This window comes from Micropterus salmoides, unplaced genomic scaffold (genome assembly GCF_014851395.1).
Source record: "Micropterus salmoides isolate LMB-PRFRI ecotype aquatic unplaced genomic scaffold, ASM1485139v1 Ms_hic_scaffold_2, whole genome shotgun sequence".
Taxonomy (NCBI): Eukaryota; Metazoa; Chordata; class Actinopteri; order Centrarchiformes; family Centrarchidae; genus Micropterus; species Micropterus salmoides.
The window spans coordinates 40,827,207-40,845,656 of NW_024041150.1; the positions used below are offsets into that span (position 1 = coordinate 40,827,207).

At 39.9% G+C, this 18,450-nt stretch overlaps 2 protein-coding genes across 6 annotated transcripts; both read left to right on the forward strand.

The window, feature by feature from the left end:
* The first annotated feature begins 1,625 nt into the window (after window positions 1–1,625).
* On the forward strand, window positions 1,626–6,191 carry LOC119912289 (dickkopf-related protein 2-like). 3 transcript variants are annotated; one of them, XM_038731424.1, is made up of 5 exons: window positions 1,626–2,400; window positions 2,914–3,098; window positions 3,223–3,379; window positions 3,998–4,132; window positions 4,528–6,191. In XM_038731424.1, the coding sequence occupies exons 2-5, from the start codon at window positions 2,931–2,933 to the stop codon at window positions 4,932–4,934; spliced, it is 867 nt and encodes a 288-aa protein (XP_038587352.1). In that variant the 5' UTR covers window positions 1,626–2,400; window positions 2,914–2,930; the 3' UTR covers window positions 4,935–6,191. The 3 variants fall into 3 exon arrangements, with proteins under 3 accessions (XP_038587352.1, XP_038587353.1, XP_038587354.1); XM_038731425.1 differs by having other exon boundaries at window positions 2,917–3,098; XM_038731426.1 differs by lacking the exon at window positions 1,626–2,400 and having other exon boundaries at window positions 2,450–3,098.
* A 5,787-nt stretch (window positions 6,192–11,978) lies between these two features.
* On the forward strand, window positions 11,979–16,780 carry LOC119912290 (GTPase IMAP family member GIMD1-like). Of its 3 annotated transcripts, none has more exons than XM_038731429.1 (4): window positions 11,979–12,037; window positions 14,839–15,004; window positions 16,072–16,331; window positions 16,410–16,780. In XM_038731429.1, the coding sequence occupies exons 2-4, from the start codon at window positions 14,860–14,862 to the stop codon at window positions 16,683–16,685; spliced, it is 681 nt and encodes a 226-aa protein (XP_038587357.1). In that variant the 5' UTR covers window positions 11,979–12,037; window positions 14,839–14,859; the 3' UTR covers window positions 16,686–16,780. The 3 variants fall into 3 exon arrangements, with proteins under 3 accessions (XP_038587357.1, XP_038587355.1, XP_038587356.1); XM_038731427.1 differs by lacking the exon at window positions 11,979–12,037 and adding an exon at window positions 14,060–14,333; XM_038731428.1 differs by lacking the exon at window positions 11,979–12,037 and having other exon boundaries at window positions 14,340–15,004.
* The last annotated feature ends 1,670 nt before the right edge of the window (window positions 16,781–18,450 follow it).

Here is an 18,450-nt window from a genome sequence, read left to right on the forward strand (position 1 = left end):
TTGTCACTTTTTCTGAAAGCGCTGGTATTGGACACCCTGAGATAAGAACAGTCTGGGTATCTTTGGCTGTCATGGCACTGTTATAGGCCTACCTGCCTACCTGCGTGCACTCTGCCTGTATTGAACATGTGTTTTGAGGGAGTATGATGGGGTGGGATTTCTTCCATTTCAAAATCTAGCAATCTCTTGCTAGTTTCTGCTACACCAGCTTTAAAAGACCTGTGTACCTCTTCCACTGCTTTTCAGATAGTCATACATTGTACAAACATTCAGCCTCCTTTTTTATTTCTCATCCATCCAACAGTTGGCACATTAATACCCCTCTTATGATCAGGATATTTTGAGTATCCTGACTGTGTGTTTCTGCATGTAAATTTCAAATTCAGTTTCAGAAACCAGGATGTACCCTGGCTGGAGTACTGTGGGTGAAACCAGGAGGCTTTGAGAGACAATAAAAGTGGAAATATGTTCCTACAAGTAACCAAGAATAATACAAATGCAAAAACCAAACCAGTCTCCACCATCAGAATCATACAGGGAGGTGAATACCCTCATAACCAGGATGATTGTGCGGGAACAGTAAAAGTCTGGTACTGGTGTCAGAACAGATAGTATCGCTCTTTCCACCAACACTACGCAAACTAAAAATGGATGTCACAAAGTCATCCGGAGTTCCTCTGGCAAATCTGACCTACTGATATCCAACATGTCCTCAAATCTAAACGCCCAAATAAGTCAATTGTCAACTGCCTCAAAACAACATAAATGACCGTGCCCCAAAACAAAAGCGAGCTTTGCCAAGTACCAGTTCAGCAACCAGTGGACCCTAAGTATAGTATGAAGTAAAAAATGTGGTGAGTATTGTGAAACAATGTTAGTATGATTAGATTTAGGCAAAAGAACTTGGTTAGATTTAAAAAGATAGTGGTTTGGCCTAAAATATATACATTATGTAGTGACGCAGGTTATCTGCAAAATGTTATTTTACCTAAAACATGTCAACTTTGACTTTCTTTCACGCAGGACTCAAATCTTAGTGTGCTGAGTGAAAGTCCTTCTTCTGCCACTAGAGGTTGGGGCCAAACAAAAAGCATAAATATGGGTCATAATAAGCTGCTTTATAATTGACCTATAAGGCTGTTTATCTGGTGAGGATGGGCTGGAAATCGAGAGGTCCGTAGCCGCCCTCAGTAAAAGAAAAAGCAGTAACAGGCAGACTAAAACAACATAAAAATAAATCAGATGCAATTTCTTAATAGACATAAAAGATCCAACCGTTAAAAGTAATGCATACCATGTAAATCACAGGGAGTTATTAAGCAAGCAAATGGCGGCACGGACAAAAGTAGGCCTAATAAACTGAAAATAAAAGAGGTAAACTGGTCTGCGAGTCAGTGACTGTCTGCAGTGTGAACCTCTTCCAACACATTAAATGCACAAACACACAAGAAAGACAATAGTCATAACAAGCGGGATGTAACTGGGTTTAGACAAGTACAATTTTAAGTGGCTTGTACTTTACTTGAGTGTGTTCGTGTTATGCTACTTTACTTCTACTCCACTACATTTTGAGAGATTTTTTTTTTTACTTCACTATGTTTATTTCACATCTTAAACAACATCTTTCACACACATACACAAACAGTGAGTTCATAAAATATTACCTAGTCAAATTAGCAGCATCTTGACGGACAACAATAGTACAGTTCTGCTTAATTATACTGTAAATGCATCTGTAAAAATAATCTAGTAATATAGGAAAGGCCTACTGCATAGTCACCGGCACAATTTATACTTTTACATGTTGCTGCTAAAACTTAAGAGTATTTTTTATTTTTTTAAAACTAAGCTATTCTTATCCTTCCTACTGATACATTCAGACATTGAATATCTGAATACTTTATGTAAATGGTCATTTAAATGTTTCAAATAGCCAACTTGAAAATGAAAACCAGGGTAATTAAAGAAAAGGTTGTTTTTAGTGATGTTCAGTGAGTGCTCTGCAGTCTACTTGCCCTACGTTAACGTTGCAAAGCACGGACATCTTCCTTTAACCCCCTCGCTGCCTCTTCTTCTCTCTGTGTATCGATGGCTGCAGGTGAATGGCTCGCGCGGGTATCGATGTGTGTGTGGGCGCGCGGCCGGGGCGGTGGGCGGTGGGCGGAGAGGGAGGTTGCAGTGGAAGCAGACTATAAAGTGGACCAGGGTCCGGATCCATCTCACCTGTCTGAATTCCTTCAGTCAGACACGCAGCATCTTCTTCTGCTCACCTGAGAGTTTTTTTGGACACGACAAGAGAGAAGCTGGGATTTTAAAACAACAGCAACAACAAACCGGGATTAATTTAAGACACATTTTGACTTCTTGCAGAGGAAAGGAACTTCACCCCGCAAGCAACAGGTAAGATTTGGTGCTTTTACTTTGCAACTTTCTGCCTGTTCCAGGAATATTTTACGGTATTAAACGATTTTAAATTCCCAGCTACCCAAATTTAAACATAATGATGTAGGCTAGGCTAAATTTACGTGAGATTATCTTGTAAAAGTCGTTCGGGGTGGCTGATCTAAACTCTTGCAGACTAATGTTTCCCAAACATCAAGTCTGCTTCAGCTTCAGTAAAAAATGATGCGTGAGGCATTTCAAAATAAAGCTGTACCCTCGCAGTGTTGTGGGCTTTTATTGGCTAGGCCTATTTATTAATTTATAGACATCTAGGCCTACTGTAGACTGAGATAAGATTTATCTTCGCTGAGATTCTGAGGAAACTTGTTTAAAAGTGGGCAACGGGATGTAAATGTGTTGGGGGTTTTTTTAAGCTAAACGATAGGAATCAATATTTAAATGTAGAAGTGAAGTTACCATGTAAGCACGTGCAGCGTGTTTGGGTATTTAAGTATTCATTTGTTGCCCCAGCAGCAGCAGCAGCAGTCATGAGCAGTCACTTGGTGCTGATGGTGTGTCTCACGCTCGCGCTGGCGTTGTGTTCCCGCGGCGGGGAGGCGCGAGTCAGACTGAACGCCATCAGGACGGTGATCCTGACGGAGGGCCACGCGCTGCCAGTGAACAGGAGCGCGTGGGAGCCAAACTTGGACCTGACGGTGAGTGTGTGTTTGTGACGTAGGGCCCTACAACGGCGTTCCGACAGTTCGAATGGCTTTAATCTGGATACAATGTTTCAGAGTTCTGTTCCAAAGTCAGTGACGTTCACGTGTGTCTCCGCAGCTCTACCAGTGCATGAGCGACCTGGAGTGCAGCGAGGGCAGCTACTGCCACGCCCCCGCCAAAGGCCCCGCCCACTCGCGCTGTCAGAGCTGCCGCAGGAGGAAGAGGCGCTGCCTTAGGGACAGCATGTGTTGCCCGGGCAACCGCTGCAACAACAGTAAGATTGGCTTTTATATTCAACATACCCCGCGTGTCTGAAAGCTACGTCACTAAATAAAACAATGTTGTACAAAAAGAGTATAAAAAATACAAATGGAAGTAGTGTGATGGTTTCTGAATAAGAGCTAAAATATTTTAAATGACTGGCTTATTATGCTCCTCTGGCTCATTTAACTTGCATTAGTATTTTATTTTGTAGTAGGCTAGTATAACGAAGGTATAAAAACTTTTGGCTTACTGTAATAAGTAAGTAATAATACTAATAATTAATCAATAATAATTACTGTAGGGTAATCTCATACATTTAAAATGTCTCAATTCTGATTTATAAAATCTTGATTTATTTTCATTTTTCTAGTTGTACCTCTATCTTAGTCCATATTACTCTCACTGATAGTCTTCCTTTACCATTTTTCTGTTTTCACAACAAACCATATTGCTATTATACAGCTTTTGTTAGATTTTGATCAATCTAGTTTGACATTTACTCAAGATATCTCACTAATCATTCACACTAAGTTTACTAAAGCATTTAAACTTAATTTTTATTTAAACTGCTTACTAGAATGATGGTTGCTATTTAAAATGCTCATTCATTCCTCTCTATCTCCTTCAGATATCTGTGTTCCCCAAGTGGATAGTTTTGTGTCTGAGAGGATCCCAGACTCGGATGGAAGGATCAGTCCTCTGTCTAAAAAGAAAGGATGGAGGAAGAGGGGGAAGGTGGACGTCAAAGGGACATCCGGTAAAGGTGAGCCTTTGTTCCCTCTTCTCATCTGCTGGTGCTTTCACACTTAATATCATCTTAATTAGCATCAAGAAACCTCATTTATAATTGGTTTAATGTGGTGCTCCGATTTATTCACAATTACTGTTTATTTTGACTGGAGCAACTTCAGAGATCCTGTCTTGTTTAATTAAAGCAGATGAAACTTTCTGTGAAAGTTTTTACTTTACTATTTACAAATTATTTATGTTCTTGTCATTCTACAATACTACCTTCTTTGCTTCTTTATGGCATGACATTGAGCAATTGAAATCATTGTTTTTGATATAATTAGTTAATGTAGATTTATTGTATGAGTCTGCTTTCCACCTCGTATGTCATCGTATTAACAGTTTTTGTGTCTGTCTCTGTGTTTCCAGGTCAGGTAGGAGATCCCTGTCTACGCACCTCAGACTGTTCAAGTGGTTTGTGCTGCGCCCGTCACTTCTGGGCTCGCATCTGCAAGCCGGTGTTGCGGGAGGGACAGGTTTGCACGCGACACCGCCAGAAGGGGAATCAAGGCCTGGAGCTGTTCCAGCGCTGCCCCTGCGGTGATGGATTTAGCTGCCGAACGCTGCAAGATCTCAGTGGCCAGCCTTCAATATCCTCGTCCTCGTCCTCATCCTCATCCTCGTCATCACTGCTGGCGGCAGCGGCAAAATCCAAGTTTGCAGCGTCCTCTTCCTCATCTCGCCACTCCTCTCCCCAGACATCGCTGCTGTCTTCATCCTCAAAGTCGTCGTCAGCGGTGGCAAAGGCGAGACTTCACGTGTGCCAGAAAAACTGAGGAGGGGTGGGTCAAAACAAAGACAAAGGAGGGAGAAAGAATGGCCTGAAATGAAGGAAGGAAGAAAGGAAAGACCTTCCTCTTCCTGCCAATGACCGACCCCGGAGGTAACGAGAGGCAGAGACCAGGAATCAGAGAGAGTGGGACAGAGACAAATGGAGAGAGGGGTGAATAACCATACCTGTTTACACCTGTCAAATCTCCCTGTAACCCCTCCTTCTCATCCAAACCGTCCTTGTATTTCAATGCTAATTAGCTTCCTGTCAGGCTGCATTCACACACAGAGCGGGAAGTGAAACTCTTTGTTGTTCAGATCTGGTTTCCTCCTGGGTGTCTAGACAAGCAGAAACCACTTTGAAATCTGGTTCGACACCATTTACACAGAGCATTAATATTGAAAACCTGTTAAATGTGGTTGTAATGACCTCCAGCAAGCTTTGAGAACCCATAGATCCAATCATGTGCTGTTACTTTGAAAAAAACACACTACAGATATTATCTAAAACATATCTTTATTCTCAAAGAAGTAAATGTTGTGCTAATCGGGAGATAAGCATGAGATAGCGTCCCTAATTTCAGTAACTAATGATGAAGAACTAATGATCTCATCTGTGAAGTTGCTTTATTATAGGTTTATTTAAGTAGATGTTCTTATTTTTATGGAAGTATTTTGATGACTCTGATAAGCTAGCCTTAGAATATGCATTAAGAAGTCTTACGTAAACTTGATTTTAAAAAGAAAGCTTAACCAACATTTCTCTAACCATTTGGGCAATCAGCAAACACAAAAATGTTACAACAGCTCTGACGAGAGTTAAAGTGAGTTTTGTCTTTAGTTTTATAGCAATGAACAGGTGATCTTTGGCTATTAGCCTCCAAAGAGCTGTCACAGTAACACCCATTTGGCAAAAGAGCAATAGAATTAACATCCATATTCACATCCCTAAACTGTGAAATGTTGCTTCGTTAAACCAAATCTGTCCCTTTTCAAACTTTAAGGCCCGAGGTTTGTCCAGACGTCTTGTTTTATTGCACTGTTGTAATTGTGATAGAGTTATTTTTCTATAAGTTGTTCCTGTATATTTTGGATGAATGTTGGTAGAAATGCCTGTTTATTACGTGTCCCTCTGCAAGTTTATTTTGGGGGTTTGTTTTCAACACTTTAAGAGGGAATCTTCTGTTTCTGTATTTTACAGGAGTCTGCTAATCAATCACTAATCTGTGTTTTTACCATTAAAAAAGATCTGTCATTTCCAACATGTCTGAGTGTCTCGTTTTTAGGACAAACATACGTGTTTGTTATTGTTCAGGAGTCCAGATGCTTTCGGCCATGTAGTGTATATTAATAATGATATGATAAGCTAAATTTACTAATATATGGTTGCCATTTTGTATTTAGTCTTTTAACATTGCTTGCTAGCAGAATCAGCAGGCTAGTAGCATTGAAACTGGTAATCAAGCCAGTTAACTTCCTGATAAATTTACACAGTGTTTGTAATTGTTGTTCCTCATACTGCTGCTAATTCAGTAAATCTTCAATTTAGGCTATCTTAAGTTCCTTAACTGCATTAGTAATTTTACAAATATAGTTTGTATGCTAATCTTCCTGTGCTAGAGCTGTGTAGCTGTGTAAAAAGGCTACAGGCTAGGCCACAATCACATCGATGTAATACTTTCTAGGACTATAGTGATGAAAGATTAGCCTGTTTAAATTAACCAAAGGCTAACGTAAAGAAAGTACGAAGCCTCATATCAGCAACAACAAAGCTTGAAAGCTTCTTGCTGGTAATTTATCTTGGCTTGTTTTCTTGAGATGTTCATTTTTAACCACACTCTGCTCTGCCCTGTGGGACACTATAACTCTGCTTAAAACAACTAATTGTCATGTTTAAACGTGTCTTTATGTGAGGATTAAATAAAAGATACAAATGTGTTATGTGTATTTTCTTTCTTTATTATCTTTATTACTAAGCTAAGCTAAACACATCCTTTTTTAGTTAGGTGACCAGATTTCTGAAATGAAAACAGTGGATATTTTTGGTTTGGTGGTCATTAAAAAAATATAATGTTATTATATATGAAATAAAAAAGGGGACAATTTCTGTTTCATAATTTGTCAAATATAACTCTTCTGAATGAAATCAAGTCATTTTGAGGCAGAAACTACCTTTCAGTCAGTAAGTAGAGGCTGCAATCACTTTCCGGCAAGTAGAATACTGCATTTTATGTGTTGTTTTGGCCGTTTAAAGGTATTTTCAGAGGTAAAAAGTACAAGGTGAGTTATAATCTGTCAAATATAGCCCGCAATATAAGCAAGTCATTTCTGGCAAGTAGAATACTGCATTAAATAGATTGTATTGGCCATTTAAAGGCATTTCAACAGGTAAAAACTACTGGATTGGTTGGTACACAGGAAGTTAAATAATGCAGAGTCATAAGGATAATTGCAAAAGAGATCATGTCTTTATTTTATATATAACTCAGCAGTAAGTCATGTTAATTACAGGCTACAGTCTGTTTTCCAAACATAAACAAGGATATTAGACATAGGCCTGCCAAAAACATTGTCTATCTGCAACAACAGGCTTCTGTTATTGCCTATAACCATGTAAATGTCAGGCCTGGTTACGCTATAAACTGCAAACACTTATTGGCCACAATTGTGATTATTCCATTAAAAGAAAAGAGATAAAGTATTGCAAAGACATACCTTTGCTATTACCATGGACATAAAGTGATGTTTGTTTGCATGTTTTGTCTGTTTGATCCAGATGCAGCTGTAGACGTAAAGAGATACAACTTTAACACGCTGCACGCTCTTTCTGGCCACATAAAATCTGATTTCAGGTCTGTTAACACCTTATAAAGTAGCTTGTCAATGTCACTTGTCGTGAACTGACCAATCACAGCTTGGATGGGGCGGGACATTTAAAAATATTGACAGATAGATAGATTGACAGATGTCATTTACAACGTCTCCCTCACTTTTTGAAAGCTTTTGTTAAAAATGTTCTGAAAAACAGCTCCAAGGAATGTTAAATAACAAATTAAACAATAAAAAAAAAAATCATGCAATGCAATTGAAATATAGAAGAAACAAATATGCATTGTCCAAAAAAGTAACTTAAGCTAAAACAACAAGCTGCTGTGTCCTGCATTATTTTACATTATATTTTTATATTTGTTTCCCTTCATATAAAAAGCATTTCCACCATAAATTGGTGCAGAAAATGTCTTCAGAATGCAGGAAATTGCTCAAAGTCTTCTGGATGAGGACCTCCAGACCTCCACACTGATATTTCAGCATTGAATATTTATTCAAAATACTGTTAAAATATCATCCGCCTGTCTCGTTATTTAATAGGCTATATTAGAGACCCCCACAAAGCTCAGATTATAACTCAGAGAATAACCACAGTTGTGGCCAATCAGTGTTTGCAGTTTAAAGCGTAACCAGGCCGGACATTTACGTGGTTATAGGCAATAATAGAAGCCCGTTGTTGCAGATGGATTATGTGTTTGGTAGGCCTATGTCTAAAAGCCTTGTTTATATTTGGAAAACAGAATGTAGCCTATAATAACACGACTCACTGCTGAGTCATATGTAGAAACAAGACATGAACTCTTTTGCAGTTATCTTATGACTCTGCATTATTTTCCAGTTTACCTGTTGAAATACCTTTAAATGGCCAATACAACCCATGTAATGCAGCACTTGCCAGAAAGTGACTGAAGCCACTACTTATTGACTGAAAGGTAGATTCTGCCTCAAAATGACTTGATTTCATTCAGAAGAGTTATATTTGACAGATTATAAAACCAAACTTGTCCCCCTTTTTTATTTCATATGTAATAACATTATGAAATCCGGTCACCTTATTGCACCAGGTCACATTTTTAATATCTCAGACAGAGAGGCCCAAATCTAGTTGGACCACATGAATTGGAAAACCAGGCTGTGAATGTTTTTCCCAGTACTGGTGGGACGTGATAAGATGAACAAAGAGGAAGAAAAATCCTCACAGGACTGTAAAGACACAAGGAAATGATTCCATCTGTGTAGATAAAATGTATTTATGACCACAGAGTTAAAGCTCACCCTCAGATATTTAAACTGCTGGACGATTTAAATATCTTTCATAAGGATAACAGGTGATTTCGTCATCCTGTAATGAAAGACAGACAGCTGAATGAAACGAATGACAGAGTCCGTGGGTCATTAAATAGAAAAATATACATTAGATTGTCTTACATTGGACTTTATGAGGTCCAAAAATATTTTATCTGATCTATTTTCTTCTTTTGTCTCAGTTAGTTGAGTAACATCAGATGTTTCATAGCTTTATAAAACGTAAACTTTCCATCACACTACATTCATGGTTTTAATCCTTAAATATTCAGTTAACAAGGATCTTAAAACATTTAAATGTACCTGATACCTGCAGAAACCAACAATGTATCAAACTAAACAAAATACCTAATTTGTTGCCTTTCAAAATGACCCATGGGTTTTGCCTGATATGAGCAACCTGTCCCAAGTCGTCAAAAAACTTTGGAGTTTGTATCGCACTGGGCGCACCTTAGCGTCATACTTTAACGCACTGGGGGAAGGCCTCTAGCGTCACTTAGAGTTCAGAGTTATAGGTAAGCGTAGGATATTTAACATAATAGTCTTAGTTAGTGGTTGGGGGTGACGGGTGGGCCAGAAACAGGACCATGTGAAACAAAAAATCTGCGTTGAATGTTGTTATTGAAGTTAGGTTACACATATAATTACTTGTTCACAAAAAAATACTACGACTTTCAACGGTATCTGCTACTGTTATCATATTAAACGTCATAAGTATGGACACTTTTGGAGTGTAATACCTGACACCTGCAACAACAGCCACCACGGTAAACACAAGTCATTTTAGACTCTATTCAGGACTTATACATATCCAGAGCCAGGAAATGAGAACATCATTGCATGTAGATCCTTTCCAGCCCTCCTCACAACTCGTTCCAGCTTCTCCCCTCTAGTAGGCCAAAACCAACAGACTCAGGAACACTTTCTACCCACAGGCCATCACTCTGAAGAACAGCTGACTCCAGACACACAGTGTCAGGAACAATCCCTGTGCAACAACCCTGCGACTCAAACTACTTCACCTCCCTATGTACTATTTGCTATCTATTTTTAATTTTAGCTTTTTTTAAAACACAAATATTGCTGTTCATATGTTCATGTATCTGCACACAGTTGAGATTAATGTAGGACCAGAGGCAAATTCCTCACATGTGTACGCATACCTGACCAATAAAAGAGATTCTGATTCTGATTAGATATTTGAATCCTTGTGAGGAAAGGTTTTAAAACATCACGTATGTTGATTTCATTGTTTCCCAAAACCTTCAAAACTTCTGAGAATCGATTTCAATATTCTGGCGTCTCATTGACATCGAGAGAGAGGACAGTAACGTGATTTTGTGTGAGCATGCTCCCTATTTTGTGGTTGGTAGCTGGTGGGCATCACTGTCCTCAGTTTGGACATGGTTGTTATAAAGATAACACACACACTGTCTTTTACATGTTTGCGTCGCTCTTCAGTCCGTGTTCCCCAGCTTCCCCATTGCGTTGTGTTCAGTAAAGGTCCTTGATACACACGCACACCTATCTGCATTATCGTCACTTTGCCATCAGTGTTTCCCTGTTTCCTTGATGTCACAGCTTAGCTTCTCACACACACAGTTTTCCCTGTTGTTCTGATGATAATATGATTAAAACGGTAAAGTAAAACAGCTTTCTGCTCTCAGCCATTGATGTGTTTTCAGCTGGTTGTTCTGCCACCTAGAGGCCGAAAAAAACAGTCAACGCTGCCTGTTGCTTAGTAGCCTATTATGTTAGGTGACTGGAGAAGGCAAAATGTCAACGTTGGTAGTTTGATACACAAATAGGAGGCATTGACATACGGACATAACAGAAAAGACATCCACGTGCTGCGGATGAAAATGCATGTGTGGGTGTGCAGTCTGCTTCAGATTATCTTATCTCTGTGGTTTCAGACTCAGTCAGGATAAACTGTGAGCAGATGATGTTGTTGTTGTTGATGATGTTTCTCTCTGCGGCAGCTTGAGGCACAAACAGTTCATTCTCAAACTTTATTTTACTCAGGGAACAATGACAGAGCTGCTTCACATTCACACTGAGGGTAGACCACAGCTCTCTCCTCCACAGGGTCGGACCGAGCTGCAACCTCCAGGTCTGAAAATAAGAGCCAATGCGCCTTAAGTGCCTTAAACTCGCAGTCTGTCTAATGGCCAGCAGGGGACGACTTGACTGGTTGCAGCAAGAAGTCCAAAATGTCAAAATGACCCTACTTTTCACTTGATTAATTACCTCACTAAACACTTTCCTAAGTCAATAGTTTCAAGTCTTCTTCAACACAGCGTGATATTCATTTAGTAAAATATGGAAAATTAACAATAAAGCAAAGTATGCTTTATGGCGGGACTACCTTGAGATTGACATGTCACTACCACAGTGACCTGTAAACCACGCAAGAGGAGAGTCGTATTCACCGCAATGTGAACATGTTTTTGGGTGCTGTGTTTTCGTCTAAAGGCCCTTTCAAACACTTTGTGCTGCGCTGGCCGTCAGTGCAGTGGTACAACTAGGTTGAACTTTGACTGCGGCTTGCCAAGCAGTGCACTGCGCTTTGGTTGACACATCAACACACCCGCACTGCACTGGCACGTCACAAGCCATTAAAAATAAAGGGTTTCAAAACGCATCTGTACCGTTGTTGCTTTGTGTCTGAAAGGCCTATAGGAGCTTTGACCCTTTCGCAGTGTGTTTCCAGTTCATGAACGTTAATTGTAACATTTTAGTCAACTAAAAGTTTCTTGTTCAGAGTTTGGTTGTACTAAAAGACAGTCTAAGCCTGTTATTCCCTCCCTCCGTTACCTATAACCTGCCTACGTAACACGTAACATTTGCTGCACGCGGCCGCACGTGAGAGAGGACAACAAACACCGGCAGCTGCTCCGCCATTCATCATAAACTTTGGCTTTAAAACTTCATAAAACAAGACCCAAACAAAGAAGCGCTGAACGCAAGATAGGTTAGTAACCTGTGGTGAGTAAACATATTTAGCTCAGCATCGGCCATCTAACGTTAGCTTGCTTCTTGCTTTGTTTACTTGCCAAACTTGTGGTGGTCAATTAATGTAATTATTTACGTCCCGCTGGCTGCCATCACCTTAATTATTGCCGTTGGCTAGAAAAAGGTCACAGCTTTATTGTTGACCATGTAACTTTACAGTTTTATTTAGTTATAACTTACACTGGGTTTGAGAGTCAACAGGGTTTGTTGACTTACAGTAGTTTATAAGCTGTCTATAATTGTAGACGCATTGTACATTAGGCTACATGGTTGTGCTCTGTAAGTTAAAAACAGGTTACAGGTTTATTGTTGATTATGCAAGTCACAGTTTTATTTAGTTAACGTTACACTGGGTTTAAGAGTCTGGGGAGTGTGTTGACTTACAGTATTTAATAAGCTGTCATTAATTGCATTTCACATTAAATGGTTGTGCTCTGTAAATGAAAAACAGGTTGCAGTTACAGAATTCCTTATAGCTATGCAGTTTTATTAGCAACCTGGATTGTAATAACAGCATTCGTAATAACCACGAGAGACTTGAGACTTGACTTGGACTCTAGCTCAAAGACTTGTCTAGAAAGACTTGTGAGCATCTCTGGTTCACACTGAGGGTCGACAACAGGTCAGACCAGCCAACTCTTCACATGTGGACGCATGGTCAAGACCCAGCGACAGCAGTTTGTAACGCACTGGGGATCCCTCATGGTGTCATAGTTCAACGAAGTGGGGGAATCCCTGTAGCGTCAGTCTTTGACAGTAAAGGCAGGTATTTGATATTTGACAGAAAAGACTGAGTAAGGACGTGGTTGGGGTGGATGGCGGGCCAGAAGCCCGACTTTGAACCAGGAGGCCGGGGTTCGTGTCCCTTGAGAAACAACATTGAAGTTAGGCAAGTTACGTAAATTGCTTAAGAAGCCCGACTATTTGTCCCTTGATCAACATTCAGTTAGCAAGTTACGTAAATTGCTTAAGTTACGCAAGTGACGTTTGTAACTTATTTCTTAACTGACGTATGTAGTTATTTTAACCCAAGCCATGATGTTTTCCGAACCTTAACCAAGTAGTTTAGTTACCTAAACCCAACAAAGTACTTTTTTTGCTTAAACTAACCAAATTGCAACGTTTCACGACTTTAATAATGTGCTGTTTCGAGATGGCGATGTTTCGAAACACTAATGTTTTAATTTGAAAGTCTAACCAGAGCCTTAAATGTCTAAACTCGATGCTTAAGGGGTACCCGGGGCGTTAAAAAGTGACGCCAATGGGCCTTGACTAAGCATCAATACGTGATGAGTCGGGAGGAGTGCTCTCCTCGCCCTCTCCATATCGTGTTGCTACGTGACACTCCTCTGTCAGTGGAGAGAAACAAGGGAGAAGAGAAGCTCAGGTGACTTTCATGCAGCCGTGTGCTGAATGTAGGTCGGCAATGTCACTTTCTGTGAACCGACCAATCACAGCCTGGATGGGGCGGGCCATTTAAAAATATTGACAGATATGGAATCAGAAAAAGCTCTTGTTAAAAATGTTCTGAAAAACAGCTTGCAACCTTTTTATATACAGTCTATGCTTGCAACAAGAAATGTTAATTAACAAATGAAACAATGCACAATAAGAAAACATGCAATGCAAGTGAAATATAGAAGAAACAAATGTGCATTGTCCAAAAGCTGATTACTGCACTGTACTCCATTATATTTTTATATTTTGAATTGTCACCTGCCACCTTAATTTTGTTTCCCTTCATATAAATTTTATTTATATATATATTTCCACCATAAATTGGTGCAGAAAATGTCTCCAGAATGCAGGAAATTAAGTGTTTGATGCTTAAAGTCTTCTGGGGGAGGACCCCCAGACCTCCTCACTGATGTATGTCAGCATTGAATATTTATAAATTAAAAAAAACAGTTAAAATATCTTCTCATCTTGTTCTTGTGAGTACTGCCACCTATTTTTTCTACTCCAAGCACTGGGAGTGAGAATGGGTTGGACCAGTATGTTTATCCTGGTTTTACTGTAAAAATCCAGTTAGTTTCAGGCTTTGGTGAAAGAAGAATTCACATTCTTTCCTTAAATAGAAATAGGTGTCAAGGTGTCCCTTGAAATCTAAATTGCAGGGATGTTTGTCAGTTTTACAACCTCATAAAACTACATATGGGCTGGAGTGGTTATTAATTAACCAGTAACCACATACAACCTCCCATATCTGTTCAGGAAATGTGTCTGCGTTTGCCTCTCCTGGTTCGGTAAAGCAGGTAAGACTCACTCTTGCAAATTCTGTTAATTCTGTTAAGACTTTAGATGTTTTGTACGTAAATAAAATATGGATTCCTAAAGTGACTAGTAGCAGGTTCATCGACTGTTATATTGGATCATTATGAGACACCTATAAAGTCAGGTTAAGGTAAGTTTTAGGTGAAATTGAGTCACACACACACTGAAAAAACTGATTTAAAGAAAGAAAGTTGTGATTTACTGATAGAATAGCTATTTTAAGCTGCTTGTGATTCTCAGGTTAAAACCTTTAGATTTAAATGAAATAATTTTAGCAAAATTTTAGCAATAAGTCACCTATAACAAATTTTATTGTAGATTGCAAAACATTTAAAGCGATAGTTTGCTTTCTAGGGAATTTGCATTATTTTGCCAACTTACCCAGAAGTTTTAATATGCTAAAGGGATGCATTCAGGATGCAAAGTATTTACTCTGCAATCACTAGAAGCTGTGTTTATGTTGTTGTTTGTTGTTTATTTTAAAAGGTAGGTTCAACATATCCTGAGATGGCCGTCGGCATGAAACAGAGTTGGCGTGGCAACAGCCCTTTCAGAATCCTCAGTGGTGGCGAGCGTAATGTGCTGGCACTGAATGTGCTGTTGCTGGGCGACAGGCAGAGTGGGAGGAGCTCTGTGGGGAATGCTCTGATTGGTCAGTAGCTTTACAGATTTACTTTTAGAGTCGTCACGTTAGCTTTCTGTGGAAGGTCATCAAGAAGAAAAATGTATTTTATGCTCATTTTCAGGTTCATAATTTTATTTAGGGGTTTATAGGATAGGAACAGGTTTACATGGTTGCATTTTCAAAAAAATACCACACTGCACATTGCTGAGGCACCTCTTTTCACCCTGCGTGTTGAAGGATCAGTTTTAGCTACCAAGTGAAGCATCTCACTTCTATTTAATCTTTCACGTGTGCAGTACCTAGGTAGGTAAGGACTACTAGCCAATCAGAAGCAGAGTAGGGGGGTCCTGACAAGCAAGGTGTAATGTGTTCCAAAACAAAGCTATTTCAGCTGGTAACCAGTGATGTGCGATACCACTTAATTCCTATTCGTTCCAATACCAAGTAATACCCAGGCTGGTATGCCAATACGATACCAATACTTTTTACATATTTTATTTCTAGTTTATTTCAAAAATTCATGTGAGACACAAATACACAGAAGTACTAATAGACAGTATAAACACCAGCTTTCACTAACTGTTGATACATGGAGCAGCCTTCTTGGATCACCAAGTCGGGGATAGTGCGGTGCTCCTGACTTTCCGAGTCGCAAATCCAAATTAAGGGGGCGTACAGACAGTTACAATTTACAACTGTGAACTTGTAAATTCCAGCTTCACATATTTAACTTAAATTGTGACTTACTAAAGGTTACGGCAGCATTTAAAACTGAGCTAACACACTAACACTGTGTTATTGAATGAAATGAACAATCCTGAGAACAAATGTCAGAGGGACGTAAACAGTACCTGCTAGCCTGTTAGCCCTTACAGTTAGCCAGCTAGACCTGTGAGTACTCCTAAGGTCAAAAACTAAAAATTAGATTCTCCATAATTTAAAAAATAGATTTATTCTCTCGTTATTTTGACCTACAATTTTTCTTTTCATAGGTGTTTTTCTTTTAGCTGGTGGAAATGATCCTGTTTAACTTTCAGGTAAAAAAAATAATCCACAATTAAAATTATTTATTGATAAATTCCTCTGCTGGGCAGGTGGAGAGGAATTCCAAACAGGCCTCTGCATTTCTGGCCTTTCTGTAACGAAGGATTCCAGTCCTCAGCCGAAATTTCCAGAAGTATTTCAGAAGGCAGGGGCGGAGTCTGACCTCATGCTGAGAGTGATTGACACGCCGCCTCTGTTGCCCCGCCCACAGGACGTGCACAAACTCTGCCCCGAGGGCGTGCACGTGCTTGTGCTGGTTGTGAGAGCTGACCTGCCGCACGGCACCAAACACCTGGAGGATCACATGGAGGTACACACACACACACACCTCCACAATGTAATGTGTGTGTTTGTTTGGGTGATTTGTGTATTTTGTGTTGATGTTCAGACTCTCTTCGGTCCAGAATGGCGGCGTCACGCTTTACTTGTTCTCACGCACGCTGACCACCTGAAGGAGGCGGGGCTTCGCGCTCCAGTCTTCCTAACACAGACTAGTGATTGGCTGAGAGCTCTGGCTGAAGATGTGGAAGGAGGAGTCTCGTTCTTGGACAATACCTGTGATTGGCCGTCAATCAGAGGACGACCGTTGAGAGACCGACTGCTCGGCCTGTCAGCCAGGAACCATCACAGAGCTCTGACAGTCAGAACAGAGGTCTCACTCTGACTGTTTAAACAGGAACTACACACATTTGTTTTGCTCATGTTGGTATTTAATGATTATTCCTACAAAACTCAAACAATATGAAAAGCACAACTCTGTCCAACTGTCTCACACATGTAGCTTCTGGTTGCTTCAGCATTAGCAAACCTGATAAGTGAGCCACCAAAAGACAGTGGCAGTAAACACAACACATAGGGCCGGATTTACTATAACCCCGAATAAACAGTACTAAATTGCGATTGCATTCTCAAATATTGCACATGTAATTTTAGTACCTGTTATGGGTGATTAACTAAGAATTATTGTGTAGATGACAACAGGAGCGAACACAATGGAGGTGGCACTAGTTAAATTAGGGTTTTGCGTGTTTTAATGGTTTCCGCCGTAGAGAGTCGGGAGTAAAAGCAGCCACTGCATAAAAACTTGGTTTGTTTCATTCAGTGCGTCCCGAGTATGTGGAAATCGTATGTACCTGCCCATCCTGCCTGAGATTGCACTAAGTACTACTTGGAGCAGCACACCTGAAAAACTGCTTTGGGAAATCCCAGCAGAAACAGCTACAGTACGCTGGAATGACCCAGATGCGAGGAAATGCCAGCAGATTGAGCTTCATCCATCCAGAGGGAACAATCACAGACCGTCCGCACCATGCCCGGTCGCTCCGCAATCTCCTCTCCCTGTACACCTCGACGCCCCGTTCCCTCTCTGATACCGACGATGGGTTGTGTTGCTATTATGAACACCGTGCTGTGAACAGTTGGTGATTGTTCCCTCTGGCTGGATGAATTTTACGCGTGATCCATGCACTACTGCAGCTGGGGGCTCTCTGCAGCACCACGCAACTTTCTAAATTCTTCCATCTCACTGAGAAAAGAAGTCAGGTCGAAACGAAATTTGCTTCATTGGCATGAATGTTAATACAACAGTATTGCCAAAGCTAAAGGAAAATACAATTCAATTCATATTTCATCGATTAAGTAAAATAAAATAATTTTATTTCTATATATTGGACACAGAAGAATATAATCTAAGATTTTAAATTTCTCTACTTTTTTCTTTCATTACGGCTGTGTCAAAAAAGGCCACACAACAGAAAAACATACCTGTCAGAATCTACCTGTTAAGGATCTATTGACAGAAATGCAATGTAACTATGTTTTTAGTGCAGTATAAAGACCTTACATAATGAACCGATATGTTTTAAGTACCTTAAAATGAGTCATTTATATCTACATACACTGTTGCACCACCATGTTTCTACAGTATCCCAAACAGACAAACTGCTCTACAGATAGTGTTTCATCACTATGTTGAATACATACAAAGACGAAGGAAGAAGTAGTAGTAATAGTAGTAGTAGTAGTCGACTGGTTTATTAGAAGTAGGAAGAAAAGTGAAATTTGGACAAATGGAGGACCAGACGTATTATTTAGCACAAATTAATGTGTTATTTGTCATGGAGCAATAAAAATACAATATTGCAAGACCAAAATATCTTAATAATCTTTTCTTTCGCTTGCGTTGATAACTGGTGAGAAATTTATTTCCCTTTAATTTTGTGATCACACAGGCTGCGTTTGGACTGCAGGCCTTAATGTGGCCCATATCAGACTTCATTGTGAACTGTCCGCGGCCTGAAAGTGACCCGCATGCGCAGACAATAAATCTCGGTGTCACACGCGGCACCGTGTTGCAGGCTACAGAAGTAATCAGGGGGCAACAGAGGTTAGCTCCGGTTAGCTTGTCCTCTCCGAACTGGAAAAGATCT